Here is a 22,215-nt window from a genome sequence, read left to right on the forward strand (position 1 = left end):
AGCTATCATACAGAGTTTAAAGAGTTTTTTTGGTTTCGGTGATGTCTGGTCCCATGGTGATTAGCAGCTGAGTATCATCATATGACACTGTTTGAAGCCCAAAAGACTTTATGAGTTTGGCCAAGGGGGACACATATACGTTAAATAGCGTGGGGCTCAAAATTGAGCCCTGGGGGACCCCTTTATTCATGATTTGGCTTTCTGAGGAGAAATCATTTATTTGCACTTTTAGATGAGCGATCTACCAGGTAGCTCCTGAACCAATTAAGGGCTGCTCCCACGACATCAGATGCGCACAGGTGATCAAGGAGGATGCTGTGCGAAATGGTGTCGAAGGCAGCCGACAAGTCGAGCAGGACCAGTATAGCTGATTGCTTGGCATCCAGGGAAAGTCTGATATTATCGACTATTTCTAGCAGTGCCGTTTCGGTGCTATGGAAGGCCCTGAAACCTGATTGGGAAGGGTCCAGTAGTTTGTTTTCCAGATGTTGAGTAAGTTGGCGATTAACCATGGATTCTATAATTTTGCCAAAAAGTGGTAAGAGCGATATTGGCCTATAATTGGATAGTTGCTTGGGATCAGCAGAGGGGTTTTTTCAAAATGGGTATAATAATGGCCTCTTTCCAGGGGGTAGGGACTATAGACTGTGACAGGGAGTGATTAAGTATAACAGTAAGTTGGGGGAGGAAAACAGGACCAATCTTAGATAAAACTTGAGCTGAGGCTGAGTCTGTGGGGGAGCCTGATTTTATATGATTAAGGGCCAGTAATACTTCCTCCTCTGTGATAGTCTGGAAGTTAACAAGGGGAGCAGTATAAAGAGGTACGGGGTCAGAACTACTCTTGTTTGGTATAGTGTCGGAAGGTTGTGAAAATGTTTGATGAATATCATTGAACTTTTTGACGAAATAAGTGGAGAGCGAGTTTACCCACTCCCCTGGGAAGTAGGCGATGGGGGTTGTCCGGAGGGAGGGTTAGTAAATTCCTTAACAATGTTGTACAATTCACTTTGTGAGTTAGCTGCAAGGGTGATTTTATTGCCTAAGTATTATTTTTTAGCCTCGGCTATGTGATTTATATATAGCCGGTGAGTAGTCTTGTAAAGTTGTTTATCCCTGCTGTCCTTGGAACTCCTCCATTTGCGTTCTGCCTTCCTAACGGCAAGTTTATCTATTTTGAGTTTGGGAGTAAACCAAGGGGAGAGTTTTGTGGGACATTTAGTTAGTTTTTTGGGAGCAATAGTGTCCAGAGCAGTGGTTATGGGGAGGTCAAGGCTTTTGGTGCCATGGTTGGGATTGGTCAGCTCAGACAGGGGAATGGGGGGGGGGGATGTGTGGAAAAAGAGTCCAGGTTGATCTTGTTCCAGGCTCGACTTAGTTTGCTTATATTAGAAAGTGAGGGTGTACTAAGAGAATCTTGAAGGCGGAACCTTATCACATAATGGTCTGACCATAAAATGGGAAACTGTGGATCAATTTCTACTAAAGGGGAGTTGGTAAGAAGGAGGTCCAAGGTGTGCCCGGTTATTGCATCAGTACCTGGTGGAATCTGGTCTGACCTCTCCCCAAGAATTGGGTCAGAAGGCAGACAAATGGTTCAGATCCAGGGTGAGGCAGAAGGTTAAGATCCAAGGTGGTGACTCCAAGAAGCAAGATTCTAAATCCTCAGATAAGGGTGGGGAGAAGGGTAAAGACCAGAAGTATTCTCAAGGGCCCTAAAAAACTTCATCTGGTGGGGAGTCACAATCCAACAAGGGTAAAAGCAAGAAGAAGCCATTGTGTCAAATCTGGACAGAAGACCCATTGGACAAGTGATTGTACCAAGTCCAAGGACTCCACTCCACTGGCCCTAAGGCAACAGTTCCCCCTAGTTCAGCTCCAAGTGGTAGTACACAGAATAAGGGTGTAGTAGGGTTAACCCTGGGATCTGAGATGGACTCTGGCCTAGTCAGAGGTCTAACTCGGACTGTGTTGGTCTGTGATGGAGGCATGGATATGGACTCCTTATTTGTCAGTCCCAGTAATCTGGGTAAAATACAGACAGCAGCATTTGATCAATGGAAAAGAGGCCTTGGCATTCAGGGACACAGGTGCCAGTGTCACAATGGTGACAAAAGATCTTGTGGCCCCTGAGCAAATCATACTTGGTGAGATGTACCAAGTGATCAATGCAAGCAATGTCAGGACAGACCATTCCTTGGCAGTTGTTAATTTCACCTGGTGAGGGGTAACTAGCCCTAAGAAGGTTGTGGTAATTACAGAACTCCCTGTTGACTGCGTGTTGGGCAAGATTTAGAAACTTCAACTTGGGCTGAAGAGGAACTCAGGGCTCATGCAGAAATGTTGGGTATCCCTGCAGATTTGTTTGCTATGACTAGGCCACAGGCACAAATGTATTTCACTGAAAAGGCCCTGGATCCTGGAATAATTGACCTGGCGCCATTCCAAGAGAAGGAGCAGTAGGGATAAGGCAGTGTGTACCCCCTGCCTCAGAACCCAGATCAATCTCTTGATGGAGATCTTATTCCTGAAGAAGGAACTGTCTCAGAGGAACCTGAGCCTGATCAGGTTGAGTTCTTGGGGACAGGGGCCCCTTCCAGGGCAGATCTGAGCCAGGAGCAGCTGAGCTGCCCCTCTCTTGAACCCCTCAGACAGCAAGCTGTTGCTGAGGCTGCTAGGAGTGCCAATGGGTCCCGTAGGATCTACTGGGACGATGGACCCCTATACTCAGAGAGTAGAGACCCCAAGCCTGGTGCTACCAGGAGGTTGGTTATACCTCTGAAGTTTAGGGGCTTCCTATTGACACAGGCACATGAAATCCCATTAGCAGGTCACCTAGGCCAAAACAAGACTTGGGACAGGCATGTCCCTCACTTTCATTGGCCTCACATGTCAGAGGACAGAGTGTTGTCGCTCCTTTATCACCTGTCAAGCCAGTGGTAAGGCAGGTGGTACTACAAAGGCCCCCCTGATACCACTACCTGTAGTCTGAGTTCCTTTTGAGAGGGTTGGGATTGACATTGTTGGTCTCATGGATCCTCAAACTGCATCTGCGCACAGATTCATACTAGTGGTGGTGTACCATGCCTCTTGGTATCCAGAGGCAATTCCCCTTAGAACTACCACAGCTCCTGTTGTGGCTAGAGCCCTCCTGGGAATCTTTTCCAGGGTGGGTTTTCCTAAGGAGTTAGTATCAGACAGAGGTGCAAACTTCATGTCTAGTTACTTGACTGCTATGTGGAAGGAGTGTGGAGTAAATTACAAGTTTACCACCCCTTATCACCCCAATGCAATGGGTTACTTAAAAGGTTTAATAAAACCCTCAAGGACATGATTAACGGTCTCCCTGAAAAGATCAGCCATAGATGGCACATACTTTTGCCCTGCCTTCTCTTTGCCTACAAAGAGGTTCCACAGAAGGGGGTCGGTTACAGCCCTTTTGAACTTCTGTTTGGACATCCAGTTAGGGGTCCATTATGTCTAGTGAAGGAGGGATGTGAGTTAACTCTCAAACCCCCTAAATAGGATATTGTGGACTATGTACTTGGTCTCCACTCTAGGATGGCGGAGTACATGAAGAAGGCAACTAAATACCTTGAGGCTAGTCAGGAATTGCAAAAGGCCTGGCATGTCCAAAAGGCTGTGCTGATTGTTTATCAGCCAGGACAGAAAGTATGGGTGTTGGAGCCTGTGGCCTCAACAGCTCTCCAAGAGAAGTGGAGTGGCCCTCATACAATCATTGAGCAAAAGGGAAAGGTTACCTACCTGGTGGACCTTGGAACTCTCAGGAGCCCCATATGGTGTTCCATGTGAACAGGCTCAAACCATATGTTGACAGGGCAGACATGGGCTTGCTCATGGCTACTGGTGAGGAACAGGAGGAAGAGAGTGATCCACTCCCTGACCTGCTTTCACAGAACCCTTATGATGGTTCAGTGGATGGTGTAGCCTTGGCAGGCAGCCTCACTGGCCAGCAGCAAGCTGATTGCAGAAAAGTTCTCAATCAGTTTAGACATATGGTCTCACTGACTCCAAGTCAGACTACCTGGTGCACTCATGAAGTGGACACAGGGGACAGTCTGCCCGTTACAAATAAGATTTACAGGCAACCTGACCATGTCAGGGACTGTATCAGGACTGAAGTGCAGAAGATGTTGGGCCTGGTAGTGATTGAGCCCTCAGTTAGCCCTTGGGTTAGTCCAGTAGTTTTGGTACCAAAACCTCCTACCCAGAATGGTACGAGAGAGATGAGGTTCTGTGTTGACTACAGGGGTCTCAATGCAGTCACTAGGACTGATGCCCATCCAATACCAAGGGCAGATGAGTTTATAGATACTTTGGCCTCAGCCAAGTTTCTGAGCACATTTGACCTGACAGCTGGCTACTGGAATATCAGACTAGCTGAGGATGCAAAGCCAAAAACATCCTTCTCAACCCCTAGTGGGCACTAGCGACTTGTGGTGATGCCTTTTTGGTTTGAAGAATGCACCTGCCACTTTTCAAAGGTTGGTGAATAAAGTCCTTACGGCCTGGACTCTTATAGTGCAGCTTATCTAGATGATATCGCTGTCTTTAGCTCCACCTGGGAGGATCACCTGGTCCACCTGAGATTTTTTTGGGAGGCTCTGCAGAAAGCAGGCCTCACTATCAAGGCCACCAAGTGCCAGATAGGGCAGAGACAGGTTGTATACCTGGACCACCTTGTAGGTGGAGGTCAGGTTCAACCATTGCAGAGCAAAATCCAAACCATCAAGGACTGGGTTGCTCCAACCACCCAGACTCAGGTCAGAGCTTTCTTGTGCCTGACTGGGTACTATAGGAGGTTTGTCAAAGGTTATGGATCCATAGTGACCCATTTGAATGACTTAACTTCCAAGACAATGCCAAAAAAAGTTCAGTGGACAGTTAACTATCAAAAGGTTTTGATTACCTGAAGCAGGCCATTTGCACTGCTCCCATTCTGCAAAGTCCAGACTATTCCAAACAATTCATTGTTGTAACAGATGCATCTGAGTTGGGGGTAGGAGCTGTGTTATCACAACTGAATGATGAGGGTCAGGATCAGCCAGTAGCTTTTATTACCAGAAGACTGACCCGCAGAGAGAAATGTTGGTCAGCTATTGAGAGGGAGGCCTTTGCTGTGGTTTGGACTCGGAAGAAGCAGAGGCCATACTTGTTTGGCACTCACTTCATTGTTAAGGCAGACCATAAGCCCCTCTTATGTCTAAAGCAGATGAAGGGGGAAAACCCCGAACTTTTGCGGTGGTCCAATTCCCTACAGGGGTTGGACTACACAGCGGAACATAGACCAGGGAGTAACCATGCCAATGCAGATTAGAACATGAAGACTCAACTGGTCAAGGTTAGTTTAATGTCCTGACGTTTATTTTGTTTGGGGGGGGGGGTTATGTAGGAGTGTAGGATCTGCTTCTTAAAGTTACCCCTACTTTTTGCTGATGTTTCACAGTTTTTCACTTAGACTGGCTGGGATCCTGCTATCCAGGACCCGTGCCTAGCTGCTTTATCCTCTAAATTGATTGCATGTACTTTAGATACACTCCAGATTGGATTCTGGGGTACCCTTATCGGTCCCTATTATGTGGTATACTATGTACCCAGGTCATAGGTACCCCAGAGGTCTCCCAGGGGCAGCAGCATGTATTGTGCCACCCGAGAGACCATTCAAACTGGCACCACAGGTCTGCTACTGCAATCTGTGTAAGGAGGTGCATGCACCCCTTACTTAGATAAAGTTTCACTATATCTATCATATATCACTGCACATATAAATCTATCAGTCACCCCTATGGCAGCCTTATCAATCCTGAAGGCAGGGTGCTGGGTTTTATGTGATAGGGTGCCCATGCATGAGCAGAGCCCCTCTGCAGCTTTCGGAACCTATTTTCCGGGATTGTTAGTGATGCAGCCATCCATATATGCTTAAGTGCATTATAACCTCGCGGTAAATACTACCTTTAAAACAGCTGCTTAGAAACATGTCGTGTTTGGTGTCAAACACCTTGGAATCATACCTCCCTGCCAGTAACTGGCGGTGGAGGTATGATTCCACCCTCCTAAAGGGACATATGCGACACCCTGGTAAACCCGTTACCAGCTTTCTCGAACTGGGCTTCACAAAATGGATGCTGCCAGCCACAGACACAAGTCTGCCCTCCTGCTGCTGAGCCAAGCTCGAGCATGGGAAGGCTTGAAAATAGGCTTCCTGTCACAGGGAGGTGTAACCACCTTCCAGACAGGCTTTAGTGTATTGGGACTGAGTGGGTGCACCCTGAGAGTGCTATGATATCTGCACTGGGGGCACATTTGGTGTCCCTGTGCATAGTCCATCTCAAACCGGTTGCAGGAGCCATTTGCTCCTGCTCTGGCGCGAAACTGGACAAAGGACATGGCTGTAGCCACCCCTCTGTCCTGACCCTCCCATAGGTGGGTCTCCAGAGTTTGTCCCACCCCTTCCTTGGGTATAAAGTAGGAACCCTCGACTACAGGACTTTAGATTTTACCTGGACTAAACTCTGCTACAGAAACCAAGTACTTTGATGATCTACACTATGCTGGATGACTGAAGAATCTCCCTTGGAGTAAAGGAGTTACTCCCCTGCAAGGCAGGCACCTAAACGCATCTGACCGGTTTGCATCTCCCGAGCTCCTGAGGACTTCGAAGATTTCAGAAACACAGGAGGTGGGTTCCCGAGGTCTCTGATGTAGATCTGCGCTCTCAGCAATTCTGAGACCCGTATACCTCTTGGGGACCGTGCAACCCGAACCCCTGTGCACCGTGTACTTTTGCAGCAGCATATGCTTTTCGGCGATCCCTGAGGCTGTGCTTTGGGCTACTTGTAGTCCTGACCCCAAGCAGTGTTTCCACCGAAGATTTCCAACTTACACTCCACAGTGTTCCGTGGGCTGGCATTTCGTGATTCATCTCGAGGTCCCTTCGCGATCCCTGGTCCATTGGCCTGTGGGTCCCCGTGAAGGTAACTTTAACTCTCCTTGGGCCTTCCTGGTTGCTACAGATTTGCCCTGACTCTCCATTGCTTGGAGAGTCCCCAGGACCTTGCTGGTCCTCACCGAATCTGATTTCCTCTGACCGTGTGAGTTGTAGTTGCCATGGCTTGTTGGTGTTTAGTCCGGACACTGACCCCGCATCACTCTACATCCTTCGTGGGACAGCTCACCTCTGGACTTTGGTCGTCGTCGTCGTCTCCGTCTCCTGGTCCCCATTGGCTGCAAAGTCAAGCATCGCGTCATCTCACCTGAAGCACCCGACATTGGTGGGCATTTCTCTACTGAGCCCCTGGTCACCCTGAAGTGACACAGCCTCTGTCCCCTCTGCTTTCAGGTTCTTCTCACCTCGAATCCATGCTTGGATTCCACCGGACACTTTTCATCTTTCCTGCAGCAGCACTTTTCCGCATCATGCCATTGAAAACGACAAAGATTCCTGACATCACTTGACACATATCCACCCGGCTTCCCTGGGTTACGTACTCCGGTTCTCACAAGGGTGCTGGCCTTAGAACCTTCTATGTTGGAAAGGGTTTGCTCAAAGTCCTCTCCGAAGTGTCCTTAATCTTTAAAATTCCAACCGCGACTTTCCCGTAGAGTTGTACGCAGCTTGCGTCTGTGTTCTCACGCTGCACCTGTCCTTTGTGTGTCCCCTGTGTCACTACTTTGGGTGGTTCCTTGGGGTCTCAGCGATTCTATGTGCTCTAGGCACTGTGTCTAGTCAAGTCGTGGTTGTTATACCACTTTCTTAGTATATGGTTTGGTCTCCCCTGGAGCCCACTGTGTATTGTGGTACTTACTGTCGTTCTAGTGATTTACTATTGTGTGTTTTGTTCTCTAATCTCATAAAGAGGTTAGTAGAGAGTATTTAGTAATAAATACATATATGTTATACATTCATTGTGTGGTTCTCCTTTTATTTGGTAATTCGGGAGGTTCGGATCTGGTAAAACAAGCTGCTTTACATTCCTTCGGGACTTAGCCTGAAGGCTGCTCTCCATAGCTACCACTAGGATAAATTTCAATAAAGGTTGTCTTTACCTAAACATCAATAAGGGTTGTTTGGACTGGTACAAGGTGCCCTCTATAATTAGTGGTCAGCATATACCGGGCCAACTTCTCACATGTTTCATACCTTGCATAGTTAATTATTTGGCTGGAGGATTTACAGAATAAATTAGCGGAACATTTTACTACATTGTTTTCTTTTTAAAGATTAGGCAAATATAACCTTAATGGTATAATAAATATCATTTGTACATTTAATAATTCATTGCCATTTATATTAATTTCTCAAATACATTCTAGCCAGAAATTAAGGCACCATTTATTTTCTACCAGGACTTTATGGAACAGAAGCAATTTGAACTATTTATTTTGTACCAGATATCATAATTGTTCAATCTGAGATTTGTATGCAATTTACTGGGTGTACGGGGATTTGTTTGGCAGCAGATGTCTTTAAATTTACACTTGAAACATTAAAAGAAGTGGGAAATGACGTGTGACTAAAACTTTGCTTGATAGTCACTGTATACTTTTGGAACTGGTCGACTTGGCAATCAAGACAAGTTAACTAACTTGTTCTTCTTTTTTTATGTCCACAGCAACATCCTTTCATCACTCTGCATGAATCCAAAGAGACGGACGTGGCCTCTTTTGTGAAGCAGATCCTGGGGAACTAGAAAGAGACTTGTACATGGACTTCCCTGCCTGTGGACTCGGGCTGATTTATGGGCCGGTGTGGGGAAATGGGTGGGGGTCGTGGGACTTCCTCCGAAAAGCACACTGGAGGGGTAGCATAAACCTGCATCTCATACCAATCACGTAGGGGTTTTGCGGTGAACCCAGAGAACTGATCCGAGGAATGAAATTATGCAGAAGGTCAGTCCCTCTTTTGAGAAGAGAATGATTTGTTATTTAGTGACCATGAATTTCTATGTGCGCCGGTTCATGTATTTAAAGTGTTGCACATAATAACCCTTGTTCTCTAGTTTTAGTTGAGGATATCAGTTTAGGAATGTTCGGTTTCCCCTTTTCTGCCCTCGTAGGTTGCCTGGAGTGTGTGGGAGTGGGGATAGTGTGGTAAGGTGCCAGTGATTTTACATATAGCAGTCTTTGAGCTCCTGCCACACTAGTGGGTCGGTAATGGGTCATGAATAGTCAAGTGAGGTGTATTGTCAAGTGTGGCGTATGGTTTTCTGCAGAGAGACAGATACCCGTTGCCACCGTCCCTTGTGATAGTGGTGTGTCTTTACATGACTGTCACTCGGAGCTGTTTTCGGTAACACTTTCCAACCAACTTTAGTTCTACCTATGCTGCTCTGATAGCTTTCAGTGATGTTACTTACTCACCTCCTAAGTTCTCTGTATGCTGCTGTCTCACTGAAAGCTGCCAGCAGTAATAAACGCTCTCCTGTAGTGTTTGCTGCTGTCACTGAGAGCTCAGCTCGGTCACTCCCTGTCTTTAATGGTGTGCACTCAGATCTCTTGTGGATACACCGTCCTCCTAACTTACTTTGCATGTTTCCCTCTGCTGCTAGCTTTTGGTGGTCACTTCTCCCCTCAGTCGTTTGCTTCACGGCAAGCTCTGTGATGTCTCGTACTTTGTTCGTGGATTGCTCACTGCTGCTGACAGGCAATGATGTCACTTTCTCTCCATGAAATAGCGTGCAATGTTGCCACTGAGCTGGCCAGCGTCACTTCCTCTCTCTTGTGAATGCTTTCACACAGTTCGCTCTGCGATGCTGCTGAATCACTGCATCAGTGATGTCATTTCCTCTCCAGATATGTACATTGAAGCATTCCTCTACCTCTGTCACAGCCGACTCTCATAATGTGACTGACTTTGTTGTGTTCTTAACTTCCTCTGTCGCATCTTCATGCACCAGCTGCAAAAATAACCAGAAATACCACTTGCATACATACAAAACTTATTTTTTTAACAATAACTAGAAGTGCCTTTTGCCGAAGATGTGCGCCCTGGAACCCCCAGTCGTATTTATTTTTGCATTGTGGTTATTGTTTCATAAGCACAGCCCCTTCATTTACACGTGTTTGCTTGTGTGTCTTATTCAATTGCTTTATTCGGTTAGTAAATATCAGGTTGTTGCTCCCAAGCACCTTGGTGCAAGTAGAGCTCGGTGACATTTAATTCGCAAATAGCTTGCCTGTACTGGGAGTCACTGTAAATCGATTATTTTGCATCAGATCATGAAGGCCACGGTGGGTGAGGGGGGGAGGATGGGTCTTCTCCTTCAAATTAACGTCGCCCGGTCTCCAGATCTCTTCAAATAGAATGCTTGTGTTGCAGCCATCTATGCAGCAACAGCTATGAGGTGAGGTTGGGCATGTACGTTGTTAACTTTATTTTGAATATTTATGTGAAAACTTCAGGTGGTATAATTTGTCATTTTGAGAAAGTGCAGGGTCTTCGAGCAAATCCCAAATTCCTCTGACGTGTCCAGGCAGCGTGGTTGTTGCAGAAGAATGAGACAGAGGCAGTGTTCGTTTCCCTTGTTTTCTCGCGGCCCTTTCAAACATATATAGTGTGAAAAACAGAAATATTTAATCGTTGAGGGCTCATTTAGTTTTAATGTCTGTGATATCTTATTTTTGTATAAAGAATGCTTTGGGGCTGGGGCGAGCTTGATTCCAGTTCACCGACTGGTCTAAATAAAAGAGGATTTGAGAGCCGCTTTTGGAAATGAGATACTTTTATTTTCCAGTTTTTAATCAGCCTGGCTGAGGATTGTGCAAAAATGGTGAGTTGGTTCTCAACGGTATATTGCCAGATTTATGATATAACTTCAAGGATATGTAAAGTTTATACCTCATGGAAAGCCTCTGAACCAATCAGGAATGGCTCCAGGGATCTCGTTACAGCCAAGAGTGCCTCTTTTAATAGTATTATTAACCTTTAAAGTCTTTTAAGCACATTTATTAGGTACTTCAACTTTAAGAGCCGGAAAACAGCCGGAGCTACTGATACAGGTTAGATAGGATGTCCTGGTTCACTAATGTGTGAAGACCAGGCGCCAACTACTGGACGTATTTTTTGTACGAATATAGAACCCTTTTAATTCAAAGAAACGCAGATACTTGAACACCATTCCCTCAGCAATTACAGTGTTGTTTATTCTAGTAACGAGAGCCTCTGGCATAGTCTACAGCCATCAGCTCCGTTTTATCGAGTTGTGCTCTGCACCTCATTACAGGAATGCAGTTGGGATTTTTTTTCTTGTACAGGATTTGGTTCCTCTGTCGCACAAAACATAAGTCATTTTTCTAAATGCTAGGCAAGATCCGTGATTTTCCCTAAAAGTACATGACAGAGAGAATCGCTTTAATGTCTATGGTGTTTTGCAGTATTGCAATAAACTGCAGTTTTACGGCATTCTACTTGGAAGTCGCTTGTTTTGGTCATGTGATATGTTGATTTTTTTCAACAATTTTTCAGAACAGTTTTCCTTTACTGTTTCCTTCCTTGATCTTTGTCGTGATGCACATATGAACAGCTGAGCAGATTTTGTTTTACGTTGTACCCGTAACCAACGACTAAATTGTGGAAAAATGCACAGCATGTGAATCCAGAAGCTTCACACTGCAAACACAATGGCTTACATACCTGTAGGAGAAGTTTTACAGCTTTCAAAACTTTATGGATTCATATGCTACTCTTTTATCTTCCCAAAAAATGAGAAGATTTGGAACTTAAAGGATGGCAAGAGTAGATGTGATAAAAGAGGAAGGCAAAGAATTCTTAAAGTCGCCAAAGGGAAAAAAGAAATTGAAGATTGCGACATTTTGCAGAGGCTTCAAGGGTGTGCGCCTGAAATCATAGAATGATGGACATAGCAACAAATAGTTGATGATGTCCAAAAGTAATAAATAAAGGACTAGAGAGACACAATTGGGATGAATACGTATAACCACAGATTGTTCAAATTTACAATATCTCCAGGTGCTAGACTGGATCTGGGGATCAAGATGATTTAAAACAGCATTGCTCCCAAGTGCTGGTAGGTAGCAGCCAGCTCCGAAGCCGAATGTAAGCACCACCTCTGTGCACTGACTTCAGTTCCTTTCTTCCTATCTTTGTACATGGATCCAGAGCTCCCTTCCAGTTTTACTCATCAATTCAGAATTTTCTCGCTAAATTTTTTTCAAAAACAGTTGCAGGAAAACATGTACCCTTGTAAAGCAACAAAGTTTAAGCCTTGTGGAGACTGTTGCAAGCAACTGACTGTGACAGACATTCACTGGTGTTTGGGTTCGGGCATGAATCCAAGTAGTGCAAGAGTATGTCCTTATGAATCCAAAGGCAATCCTAGAAAGTGAAGCAAATCTGTACATCGCTGAATACTGCAAGTGTCACTCCTGCTCAAAGTCAAGGGTTTGGACTCGCTCCCACTCTTGGGGCGGTTCCTATGACAGATCGTCATTACTGGCTAAGTACTCCAGTAATTCAGTTGTGGAAGCACAAGAAGGCTAAGGGGGATTCTTGCCCATTCTCGTCACTCTGCCTCAAAAGTCGTGAGGATGTCAGCTGCATCTCTGTCTCGATCCTGGTCATCAGCCAAGTAGCCAGTTCCACAGATGATCATAATGCACCCAGACTCTCCTGGGCCATCAGTGATGTTGCCACTGATTGGGGCCTTTAAAGAGGCATTTTGTATATCTTTGTCACTCTTGTGCTTCCCTCTGATGTGCTTTCAGGCACAAGGATCCGCAGAGGCTCTTGTCAAGTTGCTGCGTGCTGTTTCGTCGTTGGTGCTGTCTATGACGCCTGAACCCTTCTTAGATCTGCAATAGTATCTGTTCCAACACCACCTATACCATAGGAGGTACCGTACAGTCTGATACTGATAGGACAATGCCTCCTCTGTAGAGCACTCTAGAAAAGTTTTGAATCTGTCTCTGGCCAGAGTCAGGCAGCCTTTGGAGATTATGTGGATGGTTTACCCCTGCACTGTGATGATGACAACTTTTACATGAATTTACAGATGGCTAGTGAGTTGGACACTTCCTGTGATACTGGGCGGGTGTCCTGTCCACCCCCGCCCCCTGACCATCAACTGAGGAGATTGTTTCCTTCACTATGGTGATGTGATGTACAGCTAAGGTTTTGGACTTTAAGTTTCCTTCTATAGAAGTCAAATGACATGTTCTCACTGAAGTTCTGCAGCCCGGAAAGACTTCCTACGTACCTCTACTGTCATTTAATGCAGCCCTGGCAAACACATTTCTAGGAACCCGGGCCATGCCTTTTTCTTGACGATTGGTGAGCCTGTAGGTAGCAAGATGCTACAGACAGGTGCAAGGCATCCCAGTTTTTTTTTTTTAGCACAACACTACACCAGAAAGTTTGGTGTATCAAGCTTCCCCTAGCCGGGTTAAGCCTAAATCTTTCTCCTATTGAGATAGAGATTTACTGAGAATTGAAGCTTTTGGGAAGCTAATATTTTCATCAGCCAGCCTGGCTATGTGGTTGGTTAGTGCCAGCTGCCTCTTGGGGCAATACTCGCATGCGCTCTGGGACAAGGCCAGTGAGATCTTGCCGACAGTCCCTGAAGAATTGTGGACATTTCTAGCTCAGACATTCCATGACAGTTAGGATGCACCTAAATATGTAATACGTTCCAGACTGGAGACTTCTGACTGTTTGAGCGAGTAGTTGGAACTAGTGTGGTGCTGCAGTGTCATAAGTGGATAAGATTCACAGGCTTCTCTGGAGACGTACAGCCATGCCTTTTGAAGGATTTTGCCTTTTTATGTCATATGGCTTATTTGGCCCTGGAACACTTTAAGGACAGCCGGGTCATGGCACTTATCTTGGCATTTCTATTCCTGATAGGCAGTTTCCTCAGCAGTTTGCCCCTTTTGGGGATATGGCAGTGCCAAGGTCCTGCACCCCCACAACAAGCACCCCAGTACTCTGCACCTACAGCAACACGTCCACCCTGTGAGAGACAGAATTAGACGTTTCCTGCTAGAGTGGTGAAGCATAACAGTATACAGATGGATCCTTCAGATCATGCAGCCGGGCTATACCCTGCCATTCCTTTCTGACCCGCCATATTTTCCACCCACAACAGAGTGGCTTTCAGAGGAGCATTAGTCCATACTCCTTCAAGAGGTGGGGGCTCTTTTGCGCACAGGAGCCATAGAGAGGGTTCTGCCCTAAAAATAGGTACTGGTTGTTAATCCCAATATTTACTCTTCTTAAGACCGACAGAGACCTTCATCCTATTTTAGATCTCCACCCTCTGATCGCTTTCTTGCAGACGTATACATTCAAGTTGCTCACTTTGTCCCAGGTTCTGTCTTCCCTGGATCTAGGTGACTGGATGATGGCTTTGGATCTCTAGGATGCCTATTTTAATGTGCCTGTTCTACAGTACCACAGATGATATTTGCGATTCAAAGTAGGCCAGGAGCATTTTCTATTTGCTGTGCTCGCTTTTTGGCATCACTGGGGCCCATCTGGTGTTCACAAAAGTGATGTCGGTGAACTCGGTACTCCTTCAGAGGGATGAGATTTCAGTTATCCTCTACCTCAATGACTGGCTGTTGAAGGCAGTCTTGCCATAGTCAGTCATAGACCACTTTATGAGGGCAAACCTCCTGACATTGTTGGAGGTTGACTATCAGTGTGCTGAAGTCACACCTGACTCCTTCACAGAGTCTCCCTTTCGATGGAGCCATTCTGGAGATAGTGAAATGCCTTTTCTTTTCCCTTAGCTACAAAGAATCCAGGACATTCAGGCTATTATCCTGATATTTAAGCCTTGCTCTTTCGTCTCAGTGAGAGTATCTCTTAGTCATTGTGGACTTTTGTTTTTCTGCATGCTGTTCGTCAATTATGCCAGGTGTTTTATGCAGGCTCTTTAGTGGAACCTGAAGTCTCCATGGACCCAACACCACGGAAACCTGTCAGATTCTACCGCTGTTTCAGAGGAGACTGCAAAAGATCTGTAGTGGTGGCTATTCAATGTCAGTTTGGACCAGCTGCAGATCTTTCTCTCTACCCCTCTCAGAGTTGACGGTTGTAACGGATATGTCGCTGCTGGGCATGGGTGGTCATCTGGGAGTCCTGGCGATTAGAGGACTCTGGTCTCCGGCAGAAACCCGACTTTACATCAACCTGTTGAAGTTTCAAGCCACTTGCCTGGTACTGAAATCCTTCCTGCAGTCCATCAATGGAAGGTTGGTTCAGGTTCTCACAGAGAGCACTACTGGCATGTGGTGCTGTAACAAGCAGGGCGGGTGGAGTACTGAGCTCTGTAAGATGAAGCTGTTCGTCTGTGGAGGTGGCCGAAACTTCATGGCGTTCACTTGGTGGTGAACACCAGAGTGGACAATTCCACCCAAAAGTGACTCGCAGATCACAAATGGCAATTAAATCCCAAGGTGGCACAGGGAGTCTTCCAGCAACTGGGAGAACTCCGGTTATATATTTGCCACTGAGGAAGATGTGTAATATCAAAATGTTTGCACTCAGAACTCTACAAGGGAGTTCTTCCTCTTGTATGACTCTCGCTAGGAGATGAATTCTGGCTGAAAGGGACCACTGGATTCCTGTACACCTTTATGCCTTTGCCTCTCCTGAGTTCTAAAGAAGATCATTGAACAATCAGGTTCAAGTCTTCTTAGGTGGTTCAGATTTGGCCAGGAGAGTATGGTACCCAGAATATTTGGGCATGAGAATCTTTCCTGTGATCATGCTACTCCTTCAGGAGTATCTTCTGCCGCAGCAACAGGGCAGGTCTGCACCTTAGCCTGTGCAATAGAGACTTTGCATGAAGATTGTGGCAACAGTTGACTGCATTTGATCTCCCTCTTGAAGTTGTGGATGTAATCCTTGCTGTCAAGTTTCTCTTGACTAAGTCTATCTGTTGGGCTTTGGGATGAATTTGTAGCTTGGTGAGGCACCCACAATACTTTTCCATTATAAGCCAAACTGTCAGATACGTAATTTGTTGTATCTCTGGCCCAGTAAGGATATGCAGTGGGCAGTCTGAAAGTTTTTGTTGGCTCTTTCAGCCTTTTTGAATAAGCTGGACCAGCCTGTTCGTATGCGGTTAATAAAATACTTGACACACATTTCCCCCAAACTCTTTGTGATGTCAAATTGAGATCTTAATTTGGACTCAAATTCTTTTTGTGCATTTAATTTGAGCCAGTGCACAGCTGCCCTCTATGGCTTCTGAAACTAATTACTGTATTCCTCGCCACGATAATTTCATCTTGTTCCGTGAATGAGCCTTTTTTTCCCCCGACAAAACTGTATTTGAGGATCTTTTTGCCAAAAGTTGGGACTCCTGTTCACGTTGTGCCAAGGAAGAAAGTTTACATTGGCTTGACCCTTAGAAATCCTTGCGCTCCTATATTGATCGCACCAAAGACCATTGAGTGGATGAGCAGTGCATTTTTTGTTGGGTTCTCTGGGGTACAGAAAGGCAAGGCAGTGCAGAAAATAACTTTGTCAAGGTAGATAGTCCTATACATTAAGATCTGCTATACATTAACCAAGAAGCAGCCTCCGTAAGAACCGAGGACCCACTCAAGCAGGGCCAAGGCTTCTACAACAGTGTGGAGAGTGCCTGTTCTTGATATCTGTAAGGCTACGACATGGGCATCAGTGCACACGTTCGCAAAGCACTATCCCCTTGATAGCGGGCTCTTACATGAAGGGCATTTCACCCAATTGATTCTGCAGGACATTTTGCAATGAGCCATTCCACAGACCCTCCACCTTCCTAGGTTACTGCTTTAGTATCTAGTCTAAAGGTGAAGAATAGGTGGCTAGAAGTATCCATCAGAAGAACAAGTTACTTACCTTTGGTAATGCTACTTCTTGTGGATACACTATCTAATCGCAGATACCTCATGCCCCATTCTGTGGAGTGGTCTCTGTTTCAGTCTAAAATGGAGGAATTTGCACACTGATTTTGCTGATTATTTGAGCTCTGCATCCAAGGTCACAGACAGAGTCAAGCAAGAAACTGACATGAGCGCGCAGTGGTGGCGTTTACAAGTGACTCTGTCACTTATGGGGTGAAATGCAGTCACCACATAGCCGCTGGATGCCACCTACCGGCATTCAGGAACATTTCCTTTTTAGGTCTCGCCTAGCTTAGGCAAAAAGACCTTTAGTTATTGCTTTGGCTTTTCAGCCAAAAACTTGCACGCGTTCCAGTGCCTTCAATAGCAACGCATGCACATCAGGAGATTCACTTGCGAGAGCGAGCACCGCCATATGGCGGCAATTATCGCTCCCACAAGGGAATCGTGTAGGCCCCCTGCTGCCACGCGAGGCGCGTGCGGTTGTTATAAGTTTGAAATCGCATGTTTAATGCCTGACTCTACACATACGTCTTTCCGCTCTGCCACACACACCACAATCAAAAATAAGGGTATATTTAAGTAATCCAAAACAGTAGGTGGAAAGTAAAAGGAATTAACAAGGAACAAAACAAATCAGAGTTTCGGGATCAAAGTTGCATTGTGCCCGCGAAATGTTCACGCTGTTTGTTTACTTCCCTATGTGAGGTTTCATTTGGTTCTATGGTGGACACATTGTTTCTAATTATCAGTCAAATTGAAAATCACAAGGCATCGTCTCTGACGCAAAGAGAAAACAGAGGCCGCTTTTCCCAGCATCGGCTGACCGGTTTCAGCAAAAAGCACACACTTCAGCGAAGGCTGAAAGAAAGAAAAGAATAAATAGTCCACTGTCCCCAAGCTGGAGGCCCACTTTGTATGTTGCTCCGACGGAAGGCAAAGGCGGCTTCTTCTAAGCCTCTTGTAGTTCTGCCCAGAAGTAATTTGTAGTGCCAGTCCGGCAGCCCATTACCTGCAAGGGTGGCATAACCAGCTTGTTTGCATATTTCATAGGGACGCCTTGGATTCTGGTCAATTTCAACCAAGCATGTTTGACCTCGTGGTGCTGGCCCCTCAGACTAGCTTCATTTAACAGAGCACTATGTGACCATGAAGAAATGAGACACTTTCCAGGTTGAAGACTGTTTCTATACACCGTCGCTGAAGCACAGTCGGAAATGTGCATTTAATTGCGGAGGACTTGCGCTGGTGTCAGACCAGCCAGGCATTGGTCTGTGTGCTACCCATGTCTCATTGCACAATGATAGGGGCAGGGCCACTGACGGATTTGCCGGGCCGCACCTACAGTTTGACTCATGTTGGCTTGACTGCCTCATACACGTACAGAAAATCAAAAAGAGATGGGTGAAATGCTTGAATTAATCTGAGTCACTGGTAATTACTCAGGCCCCATTCCATTACTTTGTTTTGTTGCCCACTCAAGTAAGATTCCAACCTCGTGGTTGCATGTGTTCCTATCTAGTAGGAATCTGGCCTGGCAGTTCAGGTTGGATTGTGCCTACTGGACCAAGTGTGGTTTGAATATTGCTCTCTCTGGAGTGTATAAGAAGCAAAAAACAATGGATTGGAATACGGGCGAGTAATTACCAGTGGCTGAGATTGTTTCAGGCATTCCACCCATCATTTCTTTGTTTAAGTCAAACATAAACAAACATTTGCAATGCAATAGCTCTCGCATTTACTCGAGTTTGAGTTATCGACATTGCAAATAACAATGCCTTTTATTTTTGTTTTTGTTTTAAAAGTATAAATAAAAGGCATTGTCATTTACAATGCCAATAGCTTAAACGTACGTAAATGCGAGACCTATTGCATTGCAAATGCTTGTTTAAATTCCTGGATCCAATCTCGCATCTAGTGATATTCTAAAGATGAGTAATCTGCAGTTTCATAGAGTATCATCCAGAAAGGTAAGTAACTTGTTATTCTGCACCCAATCACTAGATGCAAGAATAATGCACAGCTTATGAATCCATAACATTCTTCAAGCTGCAAAATTACCCCTAGAGGTAAGTCACCATTTTGTTTTACGTTCTGTCCTGCATTGCAACATGGTAGTTTTCTGAAGATGGTGACTGTGATGCGCACCCAAGCTGTCTGGGAGACAGGCACAATCGCACACTTGTCCTTTGCGCTTCCTGTGCTGCATATGCACAGCTCTAGATTAATTGGAAGCGGCGTTTTGCTACATGAAACCCTGTAAAAAGCAATACCATATAAGGAGCTGTTGGCCAATACATAAGCAGCGCATTGCTACCAGCAGTGATTGATGAGAAATATTTTAAAATCATGTATAAAAAAGCCATGTCTAGTCAGACAGCCCGCTTCTCGCTGTTGTTTTGACTTTTGTAAGAATCTGCTTTAAAGGACAGACAAATCAATGAAAACGCTATCCTGTGTTCTTAATAACGTAAAGAATATGGGGTTAATGTGTTGTTTCCTGTTCGGCATTCCCTTTTCCTGCATTGCTCACACCAATGTTACAGCACTTTTTGTAATCCGCTCAACCCAGGCAGATGAGTGCAGAGCGGGTTCTGCATTGCTATACATGTGCATAGATTTATAAATCACAATTCAGTGGAGTAAAAGTTGGCTGAGTTCTCAGTAGTAATTCTTTAAGCTGCCATTTTTGGTGTTCGCTGCCATTTTGGCAGCAATTCTACATTTCTGTGATCCATGCACCATTTTCCGGTGAAACCGGGTGTAGTGCATACTTGCAGTTAAAGAAAATTCCACTTCACTGTAAAAATACAACTCCTAAAACCCCCAATCCTGTTTAATACCAAATAACACCACCAGCTGTTTTATAAGCATTTCCCCACCCTTCTCTTTTGTGGATCCCACTAAACCCCCTACCATTGAGCTCTCCAATTGTTTTACGTTACCCCCTCTTAGACCTTCCCGGGCTTATCCCACACCCACCACACCTCGTAGGTGGCTGCTCAGGGGCTAGCCATCTCCTCCTTCAGGCTGTGGCATATTCACCACGCGCCCCCAACCAGCCCACCCGTTCAACCACAGACAGCTGACAATGGCAATTGCAATTTGCATAGATTGCCACCACCATTATACATAAAGGAAAGCCTGTTTTCAAACCCCTCTTTAAATTTAAGTAAATTTAAGAAAGAGGGAGGTGAACAACTAAATGTTATCAGTCACTGTTTTTTCTGGTGAAGCAGTAAAACGGCTGACTTCACCCACTCACAGGCCTACAACCAATAGACCCTATTCTCCCTATGACCCCAACCTATTCATTCCCGCCCTGTCAGCCAAGGCTCCACATGCACCAAAAAGCATATGGGGGAGACAGACAGCACAATAGATACTCTTTACAATTGGAAAGGTCACTTTAAGTTGGGCAGTTCTACATCAGAGTTAATCTGCAACATTCTGGCAATGCATTTCAGACAAAAACATCCTACCCCCAACTCCACATACAACTAAACTCCTACACACACCAAGCCCTGCTATTCCTAAGTAGTAAAAAAGCATACCCCAGCTCTTTCCCCTGCAATTGTTTTGCATAAACCATTATTTAGCATATTCCTCAAGGCGCCCAACTCCCAACCACCTTCCTAGTTACCTGTAACCATCCACTAACTAGCAAACCCCTTCTTCAGGCCTCAACATATTTACCTCAGCACCCAAGAAAACCCTCCTCGAGACATTTCCCTATCTCACGAGGATAACACTACACCCTAAAGCAAAGTCACTCACCAAGAAAGCACCAACAATTCCCTCATCATTAAATTCAAACTTGTTTCCCCAAAAGTAAAGACTCATACTTTTGTCGATAAAGAATTGATAATCCTTCTCAAAAACATATTTTCGCTGCAACCAAAAGAAGAACACTGCCTCACAACATGCCATAATCTCCCTGAAGACTGATGCCATTGAAAAGGCTCAAGAATATATAGTGCTATTACAATGCGGCTGTTACCACTCAGAGTCTTTACCATGTATGCATTACAACACATGCACTGTCACCACGCATTGCCTTTACCATGAATTTTTTTAGGAAACATATATATGCCTTTATAATGCTTGCTTTTACCACAAATTAACGTTGTTAAGGTATGAATGGTGAAGGCACATAATTTGTACTGGTGGTAAGGGCATTTGCTGGTAACGGTGGTAAAGGCACCGGCATGGTCAAGGCTATCGGGGTCTTTACAAGGAACGGAGAGACCCTTCCGCTTCCTCTTGGTAACCTCTGCCACGCCTCAGAAGAGTTGCCTCGTCGTCCTGTTAAGGTAAGGGGAATTGGGTCTGGGGTGGTGTGGATTGAGGGCTTTAGACTGGGAGTGTGTTTTAGGGGGGACGGGGGGCCTGAGGTGGTTGTGCAGGGGTACAGCTTTAAGGTTCTGGGCAGGTGCTGGGTATCTTTTTAAAGTCTGGTTTTAAACCAGAGTTCGGTGATTTTGAAAAGAGCTGGGGGGGGGTGGCAGTATTAGGGTTCAGGACAGGGGACGGGTATATACACAAGGACTGGGGGGTGTTGTGCTGCTGGGGTCTAGTTTTAGGACGGGTCAGGGGTTAGGTATTTTTAAAAAGGTCTGGGGGGGTATCGAGGACTGGTTTGAGGGCAGGGGTCAGGGAAAACCTTTAGCATGCATAAGTCTTTAACATACTTGCCTTTGGAAAGGTATGTGTGGTAAAGGCAGACTCATTGTAAAAAAAATGTGCGGTAAAGGCATTTGCGTTGTAACAAAATGCGTGGGAAAATCATGCATTGCAACTAAATGAGTTGTTCCGTCATACATCCTAAGTCCACACTAGGGTCATGCTGGATCACAGCATTTTAATTCCTTATAAGTCCCTATTTACTTTCAGCAGCAATATGCCTTTCAATTTCACTATATCATTTTCGCCCAGCTGCATCAGAACAATCTACCCCTAACCCAGGTAATCTTGCAGTAGATGCTCACACCGCATCGTTCTAAGACCCTGCTACTGCATGGTTACACACATGATATCCAGCTCAAGTTATCTTCCAAACTATTACTTTACTAAATGATACTTTAGCCTGCCCTTCCTCAACTCTTGAATCTCTTCCAAATTATTACACTACAGTGTTTTTAGGGATGTCTCCCCCAACAGTTTCAGGTTTTATAACCTGTCGCTCTTGCCAGAACAATATGTTGCACTTGGACCTCCACAACACCCTCATGAATGCCAAGGCCATCAAACACTGGAGGCCAAATTGTTCATGGAGCAGGATCGCGATGAATGACAGGCTTGGTGCTGTTCCACACTCTGGTCCCTCTCCAGATCGGATTCGGT

General features: G+C 45.4%; 1 protein-coding gene across 1 annotated transcript in view; it reads left to right on the forward strand.

Moving 5' to 3' along the window:
- Positions 1-10,722, forward strand: part of MAP2K6 (mitogen-activated protein kinase kinase 6) — a 435,425-nt gene extending 424,703 nt beyond the window's left edge. Inside the window, exon 12 of the mRNA XM_086930973.1 lies at positions 8,634-10,722. Within this exon, the coding sequence (XP_086787099.1) occupies positions 8,634-8,711 (78 nt within the window). The 3' untranslated portion in view covers positions 8,712-10,722. The remainder of the gene's footprint in view (positions 1-8,633) is intronic.
- Positions 10,723-22,215: the final 11,493 nt, after the last annotated feature.

Source organism: Lissotriton vulgaris, chromosome 7, assembly GCF_964263255.1.
Source record: "Lissotriton vulgaris chromosome 7, aLisVul1.2, whole genome shotgun sequence".
Classification (NCBI taxonomy): Eukaryota; Metazoa; Chordata; class Amphibia; order Caudata; family Salamandridae; genus Lissotriton; species Lissotriton vulgaris.